Source organism: Plasmodium coatneyi, chromosome 9 (assembly GCF_001680005.1).
Source record: "Plasmodium coatneyi strain Hackeri chromosome 9, complete sequence".
Taxonomy (NCBI): domain Eukaryota; phylum Apicomplexa; class Aconoidasida; order Haemosporida; family Plasmodiidae; genus Plasmodium; species Plasmodium coatneyi.
In genome coordinates this window covers 1,458,499-1,478,943 of record NC_033564.1, presented here as the reverse complement: position 1 = coordinate 1,478,943, position 20,445 = coordinate 1,458,499, and the positions used below count along the sequence as shown (strand labels likewise).

Here is a 20,445-nt window from a genome sequence, read left to right as displayed (position 1 = left end):
GGGGATATCAATGTGGTGATGTAAAAATAGAAAAGTCAGCGAAAATGGCACACTGCAAAAGTGAAGTAACGAAGCAGCAAAGTAACTGAGCAACGAGGCGACTTCCCCAAACGGGCGCGGTACACACTTGCAAACAAGCTAAATCGAGTTACGCGCAATTTTGATGGAAAAAAAGTGGGGTCCAATGAAGCTTCGTTAAACTAAATTGGGAGCGCCAGATAGACCGAGAAATGTCGTAGCGCCTTGACTCACAAATGGGCCCTCGGCGTAGCATCCCCCCATGCATACGATGTGGGGACAATTTTACTGCCCTCCCCCGTAGCACTCGAGGGAAATGCAAAAATACGCAACCGGTGCCTCCCCCATATCCTCGTGTCTACAAGCAAAATTCTGAGAGATACATCCTAGACCCAGTCACGCTTTTTCTGTAGTGGTCTATTATGTTTTGACAAAAGCTGTTGTGCGTGAAGTCCTGTATGTGGTTGGGGGAAACATTTCAAACGTGTAAACACAGGGGTGGCAAAAAAAAAAAAAGAAAAAGAAAAAGTACAGCGTTATATTGACAAATGAGCAACAAACATATCAAACAATACCTGCATGTCTTTCAACTTTATCCAGACGTTTTCTTTCCCCTCTGTAACATTTTCCTATAAAAAAAGGTAACATATATGCGTACTTTGTAGGGAGAAAAAAAAAAAGGACAATGTAAAAGTGAAAAAAAAACTGCGTACTAGCTTTTTTCCCTACCTCGTTCAGGACAGAACATACGTAAATGTGCGTGTCATATGTGAGGTGAGAAAATACATGCTTAAAATTGTTGATCTTGAAAAAAAAAAAAAAAAAAAAAAAATAGCTAGTCGGGAAATTTACAAATGTGTGCAAAATTGTAGGTGTAGCAGCACAAATTCGCCTGAACGGTGCAGGTAAAAATTATAATAAAAAAAAAATATAATATTGGGGGAAAAAACAACGGAGGTCACAAAAATTACATAGGTGAAGGAATCCTCCAGGGAGTTGTTCAAATTTAGGCTACTCAACAACTCATTTAAATGCTAAACAAGGGGAAAAAACACATGTAGATTGGGTGTATACAGATATGTCCTCAAAGCATCGTCATTCTGAAATGAAGAATTGACCACGGGTTATGTTTTCACAAACGGGGGAGACCAATGACCGTGTGTGCAGAGACAGAATGATACTCCCCATGGGAGATGGGGGGAAAGGCTCCCTCCATTCGTTCATCATCATAACCATACCGTGTGCACATGTTTTTTATCAAACTGGTCCAGGAGCAAAAGGGGAAACAAATAATGCATTGAGAACAAATTCGAGTTTGTGTTCTTGATCATCAAATAGTAATCATCCTCCAGGTGTTCCCCACTTTTCTGACCCGTTAAGGTAATTTTTTTTTTTTTCGTGCTCTTTTTTTCCACCTTGTTGATTATACTTGTTCCCTTCCCCTTTGGAGGGCCACTCCTCTTTACCAGGAGAACGAGGCATATTTTTTCCGTTTTCTTCTTTTTCTTCGTCAAGGGAACACACTTAATTTCGACGTTTCTGTCTTGGACGCACAGCTTGCATCCATCGGGGTGGGTCAAATAAAACGAACTGTCTTTTTTCTTACTATTATTATTCTTCTTCTTCAAATAGATGAGGCAATGTTTGTTCAAGGGGCACTGAGCACACTGGGGGGTGCCATTACAAATGCTGGACCCCAAGTCCATTAAAGCCTGGCTGAGGTCAGAATAATTGGAGTCACCCTCACACAAAACGTGGCTGACCCGTTCACAGTGCTTCGTTAAAACGGTGGAACCGCTATAATTAATGGTGTCCGTAATTCTAGAAAAAATCCTAATCACATTTGTGTCGATGCATATATCTTTCCTGTTGTACAGATGTATGCAGATCGCCTTGGACGTGTAATCCCCTATTCCTGGCAACTCTTTGAGTAGCTTTAAATCGTTAGGAAACACCCCATCGTATTTGTCAACCACATGTTTGCAACAGTCTAGTAGGTTCTTCGCTCTGTTGTAGTATCCTAGTCCCTTCCACAATATGAGAACGTCATCCAGGTTACTTTTGGCTAGCTCGAAAATGGTGCCCCATTTGTTCATCCACTTAAGGTAGAAATTTACTACTGCGTGGACTCTTGTTTGTTGTAGCATTATTTCACTTACGTATATTTGGTAGCCCCGAACACTTAAGTGTTGTTTCTCATTTGGGGGCAATGGGTCATCCTCTTGTTTTACTTCTGCCTGGGTGTTACTAATTGGGGTAGTAACACATTGCCCCTGGGTAGCCTCCACCTTATTGCTGGACTGACCTTTGCACTCCTCAGGTGAATTCTTCAGTACGCATTCATTCTTAACTCGTTTTACTTCCCTGAGGGGTAACTCCTCTTGGTCCTTTTTCCTCCCTTTTGTAATAAGTCTCGTTCCATCTTTCCTATTCGCACCATTTCTGCTAATTTGAGCATCTCCCCCTTTGCAGAAGTAGCTCCTTATATCGCCCTGGGGATTTCCCACCTCCACCTGAACGCTGGTCGTGTACGGTGGTTGGTCATTCCGCCAGGGTAGTTTTCTCCTATATTTGTAATACCATTCCAGGAGATCTTTTTTCATTTCCGAGCTGTGCCTTTTTAGAAAATCGTAGTGGTACTCTGGCTCGGCGTGCTCCTTCCCGTTCTGGGGGGACTCCTCCGCCTTTACATCCTCCATGTTGAGAAAAAAATACCTCCCCTTTGTGGGTAGCCTATTCCGTCTGGGACCCCCCTTGATGGGTGCTCCTCCGATTTGTGGCCTCTACACGATTATTATTCCTATTATTACTGCTACTATTCTTATCATTGCTATTATTAGTTTTTGCCCCTTCCTTAGGGGGTTACTGCTCGCAAGGTGAAAAAAGTGTACCCCCCTGTGTGTATCATCCTGGGGCTATCTTCAGTTCGCATATAATTTTTTTTGAGAACTCTTCGTGATGAAAATGCCCAGGTTATTTTGTTTTCCCTTTGGAGCATTCCCCCATTTTTTTTTTTTTTTTTTTTTTCGGGGCACAAGGAGGAACTGCTTCTTTATTACACGTTTAAAGGTGTTCAGATAGGGTAAACATTTGGTCCCTTATTTTTTTTTTCTCAGTGGACCAGGTAGAATTAGAATCCCATTGGGGGAAGAAAAGATCCACAGTGACAATCACGAAATATGTCTTTTTTTTTCTTTTTTCTTTCTTCCAATCTGGAACATTGCAAAATTTAACCTAACAATTTTTTCTCTATCAAGCGCATTGGGAGGTAGGACGCTTTTACAAAAAATAAAAAGATCAACCTATCCGAATTAGCTGCATAAACAATGTGCCGAAGGTAATTCCCTCTGATGTGTTTTTCCAATGCATCGGTTGCGACTCATGGTGTGATGTGTTTTTCCTTCGGAACTTCGCAAAGTTGTGCACCATCAAGGGCTACTTCTGCAAATGGTATTTGTTTTACGATGTTGGGAGATGTATCTGTCCTCTGAGATTTCCCTTTAAATAAGCGTAAATTCCCAGGAAATCGACTGGTCCCCTCTTAAGCATAATTGTTTAGGTGCTGTGTATAGGATTAGCGCCGTCTCGGTGTTGTAGCCCCATAATACCTGACGTGGCCCGAACGGAAATATTTTTCTACATAAAAAAAAAAAAAAAAAAAAAAAAGCGTTGCCCAGCATGCATAAATGGAGAACAAAAAAAACAAATGAGAAAAAAAATGTACTCGTAAAATTTCCTTATTTAAAAAATTTTTTTTTTTTCTCCAACGTGGAAATAAATTTAGAATTTGTTTTTCAGTTTAGTATCTTTTTTTTTTTTCTTTCATTTGGCTAGCAGAGCAAGGCCGATTCGCGTCACCACGTTGTTAGCCACCACTCTTTGTAGCAGCTGGCAGAACAAAAGGAGGCTCTCCTTCAAATGCTTCGTTTCAATTGTTGTAAATGAAAGCGCGCCACGTGGGGGTCAATCGTCGTTCTTTTCATTGCCCAATTTGGAGGATCCATTCGTTCGGACGTGGCTGTTAAAAAACGGCGCGGGAATATACTCCCGTGAAGTCTGACCTGGGGGGCACCTCTTACTCTTACCTTCAGGGGAGAAACAAACATTATCATCATCCGTAGTCAGGCCTGAAAGTGCCAACCTGAGTGGCCATTTCTGCGCTGTACCGTACGCGCGTGCCAGGATAGGCGAGTACACCATTGGTAGCCTCCCTCAAAATGGAGAACCCCGATGAGGGAAATGCTGCCCCCAGGGAGGAGGACGCGCAGAATGGAGAAACCAGCGGGAAAACCTTTGCTCTTTTCGAAAATGAAAATTTTGAATTGAATGCAAGTGATGAGGAGTTCGAGTCGGGGAGCGCCGAGGGGGACGACGCGGAAGAGGGGGAACAGGACGATGGTGAGGAGGAAAGTGGGTCCGAGAGTGAGGGCATGTCCTACGGCGATTTGAGCAACGACGATGACAACGATGATGAGGATGATGAAGACGGCGGCGACGATGCGGATGAGGGAGATAATGAGGCTGCCCTTGAAGAAGACCCCCAAGAGGGGGACACAACGCAGGGGATGACAGACGTGCGTGCACAAGTATCGGGAATGCTCAAACGGAGAAATAAAAAAAAGTGGATCAACAAAGAGGAGCAAATATACAAAGACGAAATAGGAGTCTACAGAAAGGGGAAGCTCATGAAAAGCGAAGATATTGAGGACCGCATGAAGTATCTCCTTCTACTATTCACGGAAAGGGAGAAGGTGATTAAACTACCTTCCAAAGAAGTTAAGGCAAAACTGAACAAAGCAGCCATTGTGAAGGAGCTGCTATTTTATTACACCTACTTCTATGAGTACAGTGAGGAGCTGATAAAATACCTGTACTACCTATTTGACCTGAAGGAGTTGTACCTCTTCCTCGAGATGAATAACCTACCGAAGGAAATACACTTAAGGACCAACACAGTAAAGATCACGAGGAAGAATTTAATAAATATTTTAAAAAGTCAGAATGTAAATGCAGAAGAGGGAGAAAATTGGAACAATGTAGGAATAGTCATTAACGACGTGAACTCAAATGTAGGGTCTTTAAATGAGTATATGTATGGGTATTACATGATCCAGTCAGCCTCTTCTTTAATTCCTGTGCTGGAATTAAATGTAAAGCCAGAGGATACTGTCTTAGATATGTGTGCTGCCCCTGGAGGGAAATGTACCTTCATATGTGCTCTCCAGAAAAATAAAGGGTTCGTCTACGCCAATGATATTAATAAAATGAGGTGCAAAGCTATTGAAGCACAGGCCTCCAGAATGGGGATCCAAAATTTAGTGATTACCTCCTTCGATGCGCTGAAGGTTGGACAGAAGTGGACCTTCCTATTCGATAAGATTATTCTAGATGCTCCATGTAGTGGTACAGGAGTTGTTAACAAAAATAAGGGAGCCAGGAGAAAGACCCTTAAAGAAATCAGGGAACTTGCACAGAAGCAAAGGAAACTACTGAACAATGCCATAAGCTTGGTAAAAAACGGTGGCATCGTCGTCTACTCCACTTGTAGTATCACCGTGGAGGAAAACGAACAGGTCATTAACTACATTTTAAAAAAAAGGGACGTGAATCTCCTGCCTATTGACACCCCAATTGGGGACCCGGGGATCACACACTACAGGAAGAAAGAATTCTCCAGTAAAGTCGCCCTATGCAGACGGATTTACCTGCACAAACACAACTACGACAATTTTTTTGTGGCCAAGCTGTTGAAGCGCTCCGACGCGGTCTACACGAAAGGAGGAGTGAAGCCGGCAAAGAACAGCAACATGGTTAATAAAAATGCCCAAGACGCGAAGCAGAACGGAGATGGACACCCCAAGGCGGGCATTAAAAACAAGAAAAAGGGAAAATTCCGCAATAGGAAGGGAAAGAAGAAGAAGAAGAAGGAAAAGACGGGCGCCCCTTCCCCGATGCAAAGTGACAAGAAGGTGAAGAAAGGGGGCCCATTTGTCAAGGGTAAAACCCCGTTCGGCGGAAAAAACGCCAAGTTTGGGAAAAAAAAAAAAATGCACAAGGGGGGGTAAACACGGAGAGTGGGTGGAGTAGACACCACGGTGAATCCATCTGCGGCTTGCCTTTTTTCAGGTGGGCCGATTTTCTCTCTGCTGAAGGGGGGGGAAGCACTCGAAGGAGGCGCATCCGTTTTTGGAAAACACGGTGTGGGGAAGATCTGTTTCGTTTTCTCCATCCCCACGTATTTTATTTTTTTTTTTTTTTTTTTAAGTTGAAATTTTTTTTTTTATTTTTACGAATGAACCATTTTTACGTTCCACTTTGTGACCCCCGTGCAGGGGAGCCCCCCGCCCTCGGCATTAGACTCCCTGTCAAGTCAAAAAAGAAAACGTTCTGAATTGCTATAAATGGGCACTTTTTTTCTCCCATCGGACAGGGTAGATTACCGTCCGCATGGAAAGACGCCACACTTAAATGTCAAAACTGGAGAGACAAAATGGCAACCATGTTGGGGGTCATAATAAGCTTGCCCCGTAATTGGCTCTACGGTGACTGAGACGGGCCAAGTGGGGCATTTCTTCGCACGCACTCCCCATTTGGATACGCCCCATGGGGGGATACTCCCTGCTTGGCGAACTTCACCCCAAATGGATCCCCAAGGATGAGCTCATTGGTCGGGCTGTCTTGGAGGAATCTCCCAACCGCCAAGTGGGAAAAAAAGTGAAAAAAGGATGCATTTTTTCGTCCTACCTTTTCAAATTTTTCCCCATCTCAAAGCTGGACGCACCTCGCCCTGCGGGGATAACGCAATTATGCGAAGAAGGTGCAGCCAACCCCCCTGCAACAAGACGTGGAAACTAGCAAAGGAGGCAAACTATGCTACGGAACAACTGGCGTAGCTACTTCGTGAAAGGTGTGTCACTGTTCGTGAATTAATCTAATTTGTTAAAAGCTCGACTGGCACACAAGTGACCGTTCATTTGAGCTGGCCGGGGCTTCGATTTAACCCGAAGTGTGCGCCACTTGTTATACTTTTCTCCACCAAGTGTTGCAAAAGAATTTTTTTTTTCTTCTTCCCCTCCTGGTCGGGAAAAGAAATAGATCTGTATAACCTGACCTGTTCAAGGAAAAAAAAAAAAAAAAAAAAAAAATGAAGTACCTCCTTCCAAAAAAGGAAAAATAACTCATCGTAGGGGATTTATTCCTGATAAGCGAAATTAAGAATAGGAAGGCACTCATGTGCTAATCGAGTGGACAGTCCCTTGCGTGCCTTGTGCAGCCCCTCCACACACACAAGCACACACACCTGTGACATATAGAAAAATAAAAATGGGGAGTCCCCACGTGAGAGAAACTCACACAAAGAGTTCCATTAAAAGGGCCGAAAAAAAAAAGGATGCACGTGGTGAAAGAGAAACAAAAACAGTGATGAGACAGTTCGTCCTGCCAGAAGGAGGGAATTATTTTCCAAACGATGAACTGCACAAGTCTGCAAATCTTTCCTCACGCGGGTGTACAGGTGAAGAATCATTAAAGGAAGAAGCAACGACACGACCGTCCGATCGAGTTAAAGGTACACACCTGAGTGATTTTTTTAAAAAAGGGAGGAATAAAAAAATTAATACTACAAATTGTGCAAATGTGAAGAAGACCCCCCGGGGGAAAAACTTCTCCACGTCTCAACGTTGGGAGGTCCACGTGGGCGGGCAGGCTGAATCGGAATGCTTAAATGAACACTTCGTGAGGAGGGACGATCCGATCCAACCATTTGATGAAGGCTGCACACCGTTTGGGGATCCAAACAAAAGGGAAAGGTCAGCGAATGGAAGGCATCACCTTAGGGAAAGCATTCTCCGTGACTCCCCACCTACGGGGAAGAAAAAACATATTTTCTGTGAAAACCTCTTCTATGGGCAACCCACCCAGGGGGGTAATAAAAATGGGAAAGAGGAAGAAAATTCGTTCCCCCTACAGAAGGTCAGGAGCCTCAACGGAGGACTAACAAATCATGGTGAAACAGAGAGACATCCTTCCATAAAGGAAAAGAATAACACACCTGCATATATAACAAATGCGAAAAGAATCTCATCGGTGAAATTGAAGAACCAATCCAGTGATGAGCTAACCGGAGTATCAGACGAAGTACCCAACTGGGAAAGGACGGGCACACAAAGAAACGGATCGGTGCATGTAAAGTTTGATCCACCTGAAGTGCAGACAAATGGGGACTCTCCCAAAAGGGACGATAGGAACACTCCACATGGTGAAGGAAAACACAAATTCAGCCTTAACCATTTTTATAATAACTACTTGAGGAACAGGTCGAAATGGTCTCTCCAGCTTGCTAGGAAAAATGCGTTGGTACGGGCAGGGAGTCGTGGGTCGGGCGGACCTCTTAACAATGAAGTGAGTACCCCTACAAGGCGGCCACCAAGTCGATTACGCAACAGCGAAAATGGGCTGTCTACTATCCGCACCGATGATCGAACTGACCGCTCACCCACCAAAGCAGCCAACAGAAACATCCGCTTCAAGAAGAACAAACTGGTGAAGCTCTTCCTAGAAGGAAACAACGTCTACGTGGAAAATCTTAAAGTATGCCCCCGTGAGGAGAGGAAAAAACATGTACTGTCCAACTGGAAGAGCGCCAAAATTACGGAGAGACCCATCTTGAGTTTACCCAATGAACCCATTCCCTTGAGCGATTTGGAAAGTCACAAATATAAGGTAACGAATAATTTGCACGTGCCAAGGGTAAGGACAGAAAAGGAAGACATCCATTTTTTAAAATTCAAAAATACGTGGTATGAGCTTCTTTTCTACACCAGTAGTGGTGGTAGCAGAAGCAGGGAAAGTCTCTACAACCACATGCTCATGAGACTTAACTTCGAGCTGTTGGTTCAACCCATAAAGGACATAGTCCTGGTTGACCAGAATACTCTATCGTTTAGTTACCCCTACATTTATAACGCCTATTTGGTTCCCCCTCTGGATGTGCACGACACGGGAAACTCGCTCCGCATTCAGAAGGCCACAAGCGACCATGCGCTCATAAATAATGGCTCCTGGGTCTTTTTCAAAAAGGAGGAAAAAGGGAAGGGCCACCGCAAGAAGATGGAACGAGGGACTCCAACTGGAGGAGGAGTAAATGGTGTAAACGGCAACGGCATAACCGATCGACCAGCCAATTACCTTATAAACATGCGGCGAAACAGATACTTCGTGGATAAATGCTCCTTCAGGTGCGCCAAGAAAAGTTACTTGGTCTCTTTGAAAAGTGCTCCTTCTTCCCCAGTGGATCTCACCAAAGGAGGAATCGACCCTCCCTTATTCGAACAACCCACGGGGGGAATAACTCTTTCCAGGGACATTACCACTGAGAAGGTGAGAAAGGCAAAGACGCTGCCCATTGGGGGGAAAAGTCTAGAAGACGTAGTACCGATAAGCGGCGCGAAACAGAACTACAGACGCAATGCCCATACGAATGGGCGTCAAGTGGGGAATTTGATTAAGAGGGATTCACTAAAAAGGGGCACCACTGTGAAGGACGATACTACAACGGAGAAGTCAAACATAGGACAGGGGAATGTGAGCCCCCCGAGCAACTCCCTGTTCGACTGCTCATGTGTCTATATGACCCATGTGAACAGCAACATAGAACCCGTCTTTCCCTACACATGTAAGAATATATTTTTCCTCTTCCAGTATTACCACAATTATCTGAATGGGGTGATCAGATATTTCAGGGAGGATAAGGTGGGAAGGGGGCTACTGCGTGCCCATCGAAAAGGGGAAACCCTTCCACCTCCAGTCCCGCCGCTCATCTCTTCGCTCACCTCCCCGCTTACCTCATCGCCTACCTCGCCGAACGGACAGGGCAGCAAAACGGCCAACATCCCAAACGTGAATAATTTTAAAATACGCAACCTCATAAACGCAAAGCTGTACGACTCCGTTTTCAGTTACGTGAAAAAAAAAAATTTAGAAAAAGTAAAGGCGTACAACACAGAAGGGGGGAGGAGGAGGTCCCCCCAAGTGCCCATATTTTTATGGGTCATTTTTGGAGGGAAAGATATGAAGTCCATCGACTCACTAAACACCGTTTATAAGATTCTCCGGTACGCCACAGAGATACCTCCCTCTGAATATATGAGATATGTGGCTAAATTGGAAAGGAGGAAAATAAAAAAAAATTTGCACACCAAGTGGAGCAAGAAGAAGGAAGGGGCCTGTCCAGACGGGGAAGAGCAGCGGAAAGGAACCCCAAAGAGGGGAATTCCACCTGAACAGGAATATGACTCAGCGAATGAGTTCTTCCCCAATTTAGCAACTCAGCGTCGTGTCAACGGGCCAAGCGAAACGAACAGTGGGAGCCCCACCAAGAGGGGGGGAAAGGAAAAGAAAAAATTGCCCCAATTGCCCTCAAATATCTTCTTCCACAAAAATCTGTACAAAAACGCTACAGAAATATACGACCGAATTGTGACCTACTACGAGCAGTACAATGAGAAGTGTGATGCGTTTGGGCCAGACAACTATGGTAATTTTTTGGACTACTACAGGGAAAGGGTGCGTGGTTCCACGGGGGACAGCGAGGGGGAGGATGCACAGCGGGGGGGTGACCCTCATGGGGGAGGTCACCTTGGAAACAACCCCCACGAGACGAATAACAACGAAGATGATGCGTATGACTTCTTCATAGAACGAAGCGACAGCGAAGGGGACGACAAGGACGAGCTGTTCGACTTCATTTCCTACCACATGCAGGGAAGAAACCCTTCGTTTGAAAAAAGCGGGGCGGAAGTAAAAGAAGGCAAGCTGAATTACACGGATATATACGGCCCGCTAATCTACAAAAAAAGGAATAAAAAAAACCCAGTTAGGTATTCATTCTTGCTGCTGGACTACCCCGCGTATAACAACAGCACGGGACACCCCTCACCCCTGACCTTCAAGACAAGTGCCCTGGCGGCGCTGAAGGAGGCCTTGAAGGAGCTTCGCAGGGGGGACCACCCTAATGCGGAAAGAGGGAATAAAGGGGAAGGCGATGATGACAGTATTAGCAGTGTTTGCGAGGGAAACGGTAATACTAGGGTTGACGATTATAGCAGTAATAGTAACGTTGGTGTATCTATTAACATTCTGGGTTACTCTCTCGGGTGCTGCGTCGGCCTGCAGCTGCTGTTGGACATTGCGAAGAGCCTCTACAACGACTTCTTCCAAGGGGAGAGCAAAACGCCATTTCATCGAAAGGAAAGGGAGCCCATTAGGGAACCCCCAAATGAGGGAAACGATTTGTCCATCAAGCTAAACAGTAGGAGGAACAACAAAGTTAATGAATACGTGTATGACGCGCGGAAAATATTAACCTTTGGGGATGTCTTTGTGAGTAGACGTTCTTCCTCAGCCATTGATCCGGAGGCAAGTATCGAAAGGGAAGAAGAGAAAGACGATCTGAAAGACCAAAAAGTTAGGAAATACCCCCCCTGTAAAACACATTCTTACGCAGAACTACACCAACGGAGAAGTAGTAACTACTGTTGCAGCGTTACCAACTATCAACAAAGGAATAAACTCAAAGTTGAGATTCACAAAAATGAAGTGTGCAAAAATGCAAGTTGCAAAAATGCGGGTTGCAAAAATGTCCCCAAAAAAATCAGAATAAATGAAAGCCTGCAAAGTGTAAAGCAGAGAAAGAAAGAGGCGGAAAAAATGTTATGCAACGAATTAAACATAACTGTAGATAGAGTCATCCTAGTTGCACCATTTACGAACACGCAGAAATTGGTGAAAAGCATTTTAAGAAATAGTGTGCTATTCTTACTTAGCTGGTTTGTCATGAATAAAAAATGTCCCTATGTCCACTGGGACAACATTTCCGTTCTGAAAGAATTTTTAAAAATACTATACGATTTAAAAGGAACAAAACATTTGAGTAGCATTTTTGCAAACTTGCAAATTTATTTTATCCATGGAGAGAAAGACACACTGGTCAATTATCAGATGAGTTTAAAGCTATATAAACTTACAAACACACTTACGTCAAAATATGCCCTACATCATGTTAAATCTTTTCTGTATATTTTCAAGGAGGACTGCCATTCGTCCATCTTTAACACTGAGGGAGAAAATAAAATTTTGCAAATTATTTTTAAGCCCCTCCGATTGCATCCCTTCAGCACAACTAACATACACAAATTGCATTTCAGTCTATACAGGGACATTTATTTGTTGAAGACCGCCTACTTGCAGTACATCTCTGCAGTGACGTCTAAGTTGCTTCGTGCGTGAATTTATCTGCGAATTCGTGTGCGAATTCGTTTTCCCCGAAGTTGGTGTATCTGGCATCGCTCACAATGGAGTTGTTCATTTGGAAGATTGCTTAGCATAGTTGCACCGAATGGCACCTCTGCCCCTTCCGTTTATGCCCCCCTTGGACGATTTGCCTTTTTGTTGCTTTGGAAATTGGCCACATGGAACATTTACGCTGTGGTGTGGCGCTACTTTTTGTTTGCTTGTCAGCTAGCTATTTTGTTCATTTAACCGCAATTAACCGTATTTAATAGCATTTTTTTTTTTTTTTTTTTTGTGCATTTTTTACCTGACCTAGCTAGCCATTTTGCACATATTCCGCTGCAGTTAGCCGTATTTTCTTTTTCCCCGTTGGGGAGTCAAAATGAAGTTCCTCCTGGTGACTGGCAATGATCGACGTTAAACCGTGGAAGACGGCAACAAAGTGTGCTTAAATAATACTCTGCACTATGCAGGTAAGAGTTATCTTAAAAAAAGGGAAACGAACAGCCGTTTTGAAAAAAAAAAATTAAAATGGCCGCAAATTTGTTGCAAGGTCGTAGCCGCTGAGCGGCTGGGAACAGATAACCCATCATAACACAGTGGTCGTGATCGCCCTGCGGGGAAATCGGCTCACGCAAAAGGGGAGCCACACAAAGACCAACAGGTAGAGGTCGCCGATCACATGTCAATAACCCTGGACAGCTTCTGTATCCTGTTTAGTAGAATGTCCCCCTGTAAAGTGGAAAAGATAATGGTATAAGGGAGCATTCAAATGGATGGACAAAAATGGGACAACCGATGGGTCAACACACCGGCGCAAAAATATGCGCCTCTACTCCGGACAAATCCGCGGGAAGACGCGGTGTCACGATAACGCCCGCTCGCACCTACCTTTTTAATCGTGTTCAAATACAGAGTGTTCCTCTCGTTGGGCTGGTTGCTCTCTATCGAACCATTCACCTTGTCAATTTTACAGTTCAACTTCCCATTCGCGATGAAGGACGAAATTTCGTTCTCAATAAATTCCTCACTAACCCCAAAGGCGTACGCCATGTTTTTAAGCGTGACGCTTTTGAAGGGCTCCAGGAATTGCCTATAAGCTCTGACCCTCGTGTTTCGAATAAAATATCGATAATGCCTTCCCAAGTATTTGTCCCTCTTCACTCGCATGGCTATTTTGATTGTCTTTTCCATAAAGGTTCGATATTCACAGTGGTAAAAGGAGGATATATAACTGTACAAATCTTCATCACTGCTCGTGACCTGCAAAATTACCGAGCTGTTCAGAATTTTTTTATCCAACACGGTTCTCTCTTCCGTCATCTGCATGTACGGTCAGGTAAAAAAAAAAAAAAGGGAATATAAAATGGGGGGAACTTTTTTTGCACAAGTTAAATTTGAAGAGACACACACCGTGGACACATTCACTTCACACATGAGGCGAAACAAAACTCCCGTTTCGCCAACGCTGGCGCGAATGACAACGTTGCATGATCTTACAATTCCCAGGATGACAACATAAAAAATAACTTCGTCATATGAAATGATTTCCGTTGCTGTAAATGTTGATGCAGCATCGATCAAAATTTTGGAAGCTTCTGGAAAGTTCCTAATCATAATGTAGTTTAAAGCTTCGTAAATTTTGAGTTTGTTTTTTCTTTCCCAGTCGCCTCCTTTCTCCATCTGCGTTCTTGCCTGCTCTAAATACTTTTTGGTGTTTTTCAGGTCGTTAAAAAAGATGCTTATTCGTATTATCGTGAGGAGGATATCCAGTTTGACGCCAATGCCTATGTCTTTTTTGTAGGCTTCTTCGTATTCCTTGAGTGCATTTTCCTGGAGAGTGGACGAACAGTTGGTGTGTGTTGGGTGATTCATGCGCACGCAACGGGTGGACGGATCAAACAGGGGGGAATACAGAATAACAAAAAATATGATACCCCACGTTTGTCAACCAACATTTCAGCCGTGTTTCACACACGAACTGCGAGAACGGGCCATTCTTCTCCCACAGGGGGAGAGAAGGAGGGGTCCTCTAAACATGGATCTGCTAACCTTGTCTCCAATTTTGCAAAAAAAATTTGCCTTGAGTAGAACATCATTTTTGGTATCAACAGAATCAAAATCCTCGGAGGCCTCTTGGATTTTCTTTTCTATTTCATTAATTTCTTCGTCTGCATTTTTTTTTAAAGAATTGTAAAGGTCCTGGTCTACAGCAATGTTCAATTCTTCGCATACATAGTTATAATATGCGTACATGTTATTTTTTTTTATTTCATCCTGTAGCTTCATCCACGTTTCGTTCTTCTCTTCTGGCGATATATGTGTCAACTGCAAAATGTAAAATAAATCCGCCAGGTAAAAATTGGGGTAGCTGTTTTTGTTCAGCTCGCAGATATCTTCTTTGTTCAGTTCCATTTTGTTACAGCTCCTTCTATTTTTCTCTTTAGTCATAAAAGAAATTGAGAATTGTGCCTCTTTGTTTTATTAAGGGGCACTTTTGGGAGGAGGGGAGGTCATCCTTCCTCTTCCGCGTTCTCTGAGGTCAGCTGGATAAACTTGGCCAATTGGGTTTCACAATTTGTGAACTTTACAGTTTTGCAACTTTTCAATTTTGTAATTTTTTGGAGGGCAATTTTCGCATGCACGGAATTTGGTGTAAGGGGCGAAAAGAAATGTGACAGCACGTTGAGCGTGTGAAATTGCCATGAGGGCGGGGCGACAACTTCAGTGACTCCTCCTTTCCCAAGGATGATATGACTCCCCATTGGAACTTACTTTGCGGGGCTTATTCCCCATTTGGGCGTTATTAAATAGTGACGTGAAGGAAAAAAAAAAAAAAAAAAAAAAAAAAAAAGGGGGCGCACAGTAGGCACATAATATGTATGAAAAAATTATTACCTTAAAAAAAAAAAAAAGATGATTCCTCAGGAATCTTTATTTTGGTATCCTAAAAAGGTACACATGTCTGCGGTGGACAATCAGCTCCATAGTAACCATTTTTATGGCGCCTTTTTTATTCTTTACCGATTTACACACCCTTGGTGGTGGAAGCTACCCAGGGGAGGAGGCGCCACTGTGCAGATAACGCAAATGTTAACCGTCGCTATTGTGATTTCTATCACGCACATGGCTCCTCTTCAGTTTTGCATATGATGAAGGACCTCCAACTGAGGTAGCCATTCGTTGCATGCTAACCCCCAAGGTAAAATTCCCCAGTGGTGGACCATGGGTGTTCCTAAACTTCATTCATCGTAAACATAAATTGGTACCCCCGAATGGGCGACTTTATTTTTTACCTTCTTAATGCCAACGTTCTGCTCAAATTAACAATTTTGCGACGCGAAAAAAAAATAAAGGCACACACATACCCCACGCCATAGGCAACGAAAGCTGCAATGGTTGTAAAATTCTCAGGGGGTACACCACAGTGGACGATTATACGTCCCCATGGGAAGAATGATAGCTGTTCCGCTGCTCGTCCGTCTGTGCAATAGCAACATAATATGTCACTTTGTTAAAACAGGTTAAGTTTTTACTCGCATATGCAGTATTGTTTAAGAGGGGTGGCGATTTCCCTCACAGAATGGGGAAGAAGAAAATCGGCAATCCTTAATATCAATGAGAAAGCCATGTAGACGATATCGCAGCTAAGGGAACTACAACGGGACGCACATACGCCCTTTTTGTAATTACCCCAGTGGGGTATGTCTGTGTGGGGGTAACTTATAGCCTGTGTCATCATTCGTCCCTTTCAGCCAAGACCACTTCTACTGCCCCCATACCGGTATAGCCACGGGTGGATGGTCCCCAAAACATATGTGCGCGTGTGAAGCTTTTTTTTTTTAATTCATAAAAAATTAATAAATTTGTAAAAAAAAAAAAAAAAAAAAAAAAAAAAATTGCTCAGTGGTGAACAGGTAATATTGCAGCGATATAATATATATAAATGTGGGCATATATAAAAATATATATTTACACAGGGATCATTTTTTCTATAAAAGCAGTTATATACACACGTGCACATAAAATAATATGCATATATGTAACAAAAATGAAAATGATACATTAAGAAGGAGGTGTTTTCTTTTTTCATTGCTCCTTTTCCTTGGATGTGCATCTCAGCTGATTTTATCTGATCTGAACTTATTTGTTTTATTTTATTTTATTTTTTTTTTTTTTTTTCAGGTATGTACCATTCATCAGCTTGGCGGATTTTTTTTTTTTTTTTTTTCTGTTAGGACGCATGTGGTTGAAGCGGCGCATGCACATTTCTGTATTATACAAACTAGCACATCCATTTGTATACATCATTGCAACATACGCACAAAAGCACACCCTCGAAGGTGATAAAATGTACTTCATAAAAATATACACACACGCATGCGTAGGTAAGCAAGTACAAATCTCCATATATATGCACGTGGGGTGTAGAGGAATAAAATTATAACGTTACACGTTACATGTTACAAATGTTCTTCTGCTCATTCGGTTGATCCGTTTGGAGGGGTCCTCCCGCTCGGAGACGGCCACCTCGTGTGCGTACGGTACATGTATGCACGTGTGAGAATGGGGTATTCACAAGCTGGGCTTCTCTTCTTCTTAGAATTCTCCCCTTTCATTCCTTTTTCACCTTTTTCCGCGGCTAAACGTTTGGTTAGTCCGAATCAATCAGCTCATTGCTGCTCATCCGAATCGTCGGTGCTTGGGGGGTCTTCTTTTTTGGGTGGTTTGTTAAGGCTGGGTCGGCCACCTCTGCAGCATGGGTTGGATCCGCTTCTCTGGAGGAAGTCGTTGAACATGCTTTCGATGTCAAGACCAGCTGGGAATCCCAAACTTGTGAGGGCATCTGTAAAGTTCATGTTGCTTAAAAAGGGCAACATCATTCCATTTCCGTCACTTTGGCTTTCAAAAAATTTTAGCATGTCTGTCATCATTTTATTTAGGTCATCTGAGTTAAGTGGTTGCATGGGGAGAGGGTTGTTGGTACCATCACCTCCTCTGAGGTTGTTCTTTCCATTTGCGTTGCATACAGTGCTCATGTGGTTTCTGCTGAGTTGGCTGTTAAAGAAAACGGTAAATGGTTTTTCCTTCGTCTGATCTTCCTCGGTGATATTTCCTTCAATGCTAAAGGAAGTATTTTTCAGAAAAATAGCGAAAGCTTTTTCTTTAGTCATTGGTCCTTGTTGGAGTTCTTCATTCTGGTCATCACTTCCATCGTTTATGGAGCTCTCATTTTCTTCAATCACATTATTTCCATCGAACATTATTTTTTTGGAAGTGTGTGAAGAGAAGGAGTAGCTGGTCTGCACGTTTGGAGCATCTGGGTTGTGCTCATCGTCATCATCCACCAATTCGGATAAGTCTTGGTTTCCATCCTTTCCTGAAATGGATCCATCTTCCGTTGAAGCAGAGTCGTAAGTGGACTCAAGTCGTTCAGTCAGTTGGTCCACATTGGTAATATCACCATGTTCGCTGTCTGCACCATCCTGACCGGATTGATCATTTCTGTACAGGTGGAAAAATTTCCTCCTCAATTCGGAAAAATATTTCATACATATGCCTTGGAAATCTTTCTTAAAATTTTTCAAATTTGTAGTTGGTGGCCTCAAGTTGTGTAATTCCAACATGAGACGAACTTTATACTCCTCAGCAGCATCTTTTATGATTTGTTCATTATCGTTAGTAAATAACGCATTGACTTCCTTAGAGCCGTTATTGAAGTTCACGTCAAATTTGCTAAATGCACATTTGAACCCATTGTTGGAAAAGGAGAACTTGCAGCTATCGTCCTTTTTGGTGAATATATCGTTGATCACGGTGAGGAATTTTTCATGGTCATTGTTCTGTACTTGTAATTTTGCCGTGATGTTTTTTATTTCTTCTGGTTCCTGGTTTTCGTCACCTATGCTCAGGGAGTACACGGGCAAGAGGAGCAGGAGCATCGACAGAGCAACCTTCTTCATCATTTTGGCGGGCACAACGGGGTAAAGAATGACAGGATTGTAGCGACCTTTATTACTTGGCCTATTTACGTCTTTTCCCTTATGGGGTGGGTAATGCGAATCAATATCCGCCGGCTGTAAATATATATAAATGTATATACGTGTAATATTATACACTTGCAATATACCTACATACAATATATAGGTACAATGTATGTATATCTATATGTATGTGCTCGGAAGGATCGGTACGGGGGGAATACCTTCGCAATTTACTCTATTACGTTAAATCAAATCGTAACAGTTAAATTGAGGGGGTATAAAAATTAAAAAAGCTGTTCCTCTGTTGGCAGTTTTTTTTTTTTTTTTTTTTTTTTTCGCTTTTATTTTAGGCGTTTTTTATACGTTTCGATTTGCTACGCTAGCGCTTGACCTTGACGCGTTGAGCTTTATGTTAATTATTTTGCGAATGCTTCCTATTTTATTCTTTTTATTTTTATTTTGCTTTGCTTTGTTTTAATTTTTGTTATTTTGTTTTTTTACCTTGATTAAAATATTTTTTCGCCGAAAAGAAAAAACAGGAAGAAAAAAAATTAATTTTGCTGCGATGGTTAAAGTTAAAGGGGCTATCTGCTATCTACATATCATATAGAGGTATATAAAATGGCGGAATGAAAAAAAAATATATATGGCACGCTGGATTTGCCCTCTTTTTTTGCTTGGGCTTCTTCGCTGTGCTGTATTATTATTATTTTGCCACTTGCCCCTTTTTCAACGACCGGAGGACCACAACGGAAGAGGAAACGAGTTAAGTGGAGGGACGCGCCGCCCTTTTTTTTTATTCTGTTCCTTTTTTTTTTTTAAAAAAAAAACCACTGCCACTAGCACCACTGATGGGATGATGTCGGGGGATTAAATGCAGAAAAAAAAAAAAAAATGCCTCTTCCGTCGTGATGAGCATATATTCTCAGCGCCAACCGTGCGTGAACCACAAATTCGTATACTCGCGATCCGGGTCCGTTTAATATATGCAAAAGTGTACAAAGTACTACATACGCAGTGTACATTTGCGCAAAATACGTGGGCACTATTTACGCGTACATTCTGCACGTGCATATATACTTTTTTGCACGTATGTTCAGTTCATATGCGTGCTGACATGGGCAGAGGTTGCCTCCCCGTGCACCACCTGTTTATATATATATATGTATGTGCTTTACCAATGTTGGCATGAAGTAGTATGTTTGCCGCGTCGTGTTCGCCCCCGTGTGGCAAACCACTTACTCTGCGCCCCCCTCGAAGCAACGTGCAAAAAAAGAAAAAAAAACGACTCTCAGCGAAACCAGCGGCCACAACGGGCACACGTATACGTAGAGGGCACATAGGTAAGCACGCGTATGTAAAATAAAACGACCCCCGTACATACGAAGTGTGCTGTTCCCATATGCATATGCTTATGTAAACCTCGCCAATGTCGCATAATGTCGGATATTCCTCCTTTTTTAATAGAGCCATGCACCCAGCAATGTGTTAAGAAAAGGGGTGATCCCCGGCAGCGGGGCGCGACCACTTGGCCTGCACATATGCACGTAGGAATGCTGCACGTGCGGCATATGTATGTACATACGTATAAGTAACCCACGTGTACAGTACGCATGAGTACATTTTTACATAAACTACATGGTCATGCCAAATTATGAGGACTCCCCGGCACATGCACAAACCGGTCAAAATATTTTGACAAGTTGGAAAAATCACGCTTTCTTTTTTTCCCTTCGCACGTGAAGGTTGTTGGCAACTTGCTCGGTTTGTTCCGTTGGCTCATTTTGCTCATTTCTCACATGTGCCTCCGCGCGAGCGCCAAATGCGTAAATGCATTTTTTATATATACCCACGCAATGCATATACGAATATACACATATCGCAAAGAAAAAAAAAAAAAAAGTTGCTTCCTATACTCGGTCAAACAACTGATTCGCGTAAAGTTAACAGCGCTCCAAACAGGCAACTTTCCCATATCCCTTTAAAAAATAATGCCAAAAAGTTCGCACTTTTTTAAAAACTGTTTCTCACTTAAAATTAAAAAAAATGGGTACGTTTTAATAGCATTTTCAAAGTTTGGTTGGAAGAGAAAATATAGGGGGAGCGAAAGTGGGACGCCTTTTTCCCGTTCTCTACAGTGCACATACAACTCATA

At 42.8% G+C, this 20,445-nt stretch overlaps 5 protein-coding genes across 5 annotated transcripts; 2 read left to right on the top strand and 3 right to left on the bottom strand.

Moving 5' to 3' along the window:
- Positions 1-168: 168 nt before the first annotated feature.
- Positions 169-2,717, bottom strand: PCOAH_00026330 (A/g-specific adenine glycosylase; the record flags this gene model as incomplete). Its single annotated transcript, XM_020059438.1, has 5 exons — positions 169-472; positions 594-647; positions 748-822; positions 990-1,052; positions 1,257-2,717. The coding sequence occupies 5 exons, from the start codon at positions 2,715-2,717 to the stop codon at positions 377-379; spliced, it is 1,749 nt and encodes a 582-aa protein (XP_019914833.1).
- Positions 2,718-4,235: 1,518 nt separating this feature from the next.
- PCOAH_00026320 (Methyltransferase) lies at positions 4,236-6,083 on the top strand (the record flags this gene model as incomplete). The annotated part of the gene is made up of 1 exon (XM_020059437.1): positions 4,236-6,083. One exon carries the CDS (start codon positions 4,236-4,238, stop codon positions 6,081-6,083), a length of 1,848 nt encoding a protein of 615 aa, XP_019914965.1.
- Positions 6,084-7,341: 1,258 nt separating this feature from the next.
- PCOAH_00026310 (Uncharacterized protein) lies at positions 7,342-12,303 on the top strand (the record flags this gene model as incomplete). Its single annotated transcript, XM_020059436.1, has 1 exon — positions 7,342-12,303. One exon carries the CDS (start codon positions 7,342-7,344, stop codon positions 12,301-12,303), a length of 4,962 nt encoding a protein of 1,653 aa, XP_019915003.1.
- A 275-nt stretch (positions 12,304-12,578) lies between these two features.
- On the bottom strand, positions 12,579-14,804 carry PCOAH_00026300 (26S proteasome regulatory complex subunit; the record flags this gene model as incomplete). Its single annotated transcript, XM_020059435.1, has 5 exons — positions 12,579-12,613; positions 12,730-13,038; positions 13,198-13,629; positions 13,807-14,139; positions 14,359-14,804. 4 exons carry the CDS (start codon positions 14,755-14,757, stop codon positions 12,985-12,987), a joined length of 1,218 nt encoding a protein of 405 aa, XP_019915145.1.
- A 2,175-nt stretch (positions 14,805-16,979) lies between these two features.
- Positions 16,980-18,272, bottom strand: PCOAH_00026290 (Uncharacterized protein; the record flags this gene model as incomplete). The annotated part of the gene is made up of 1 exon (XM_020059434.1): positions 16,980-18,272. One exon carries the CDS (start codon positions 18,270-18,272, stop codon positions 16,980-16,982), a length of 1,293 nt encoding a protein of 430 aa, XP_019915094.1.
- Positions 18,273-20,445: the final 2,173 nt, after the last annotated feature.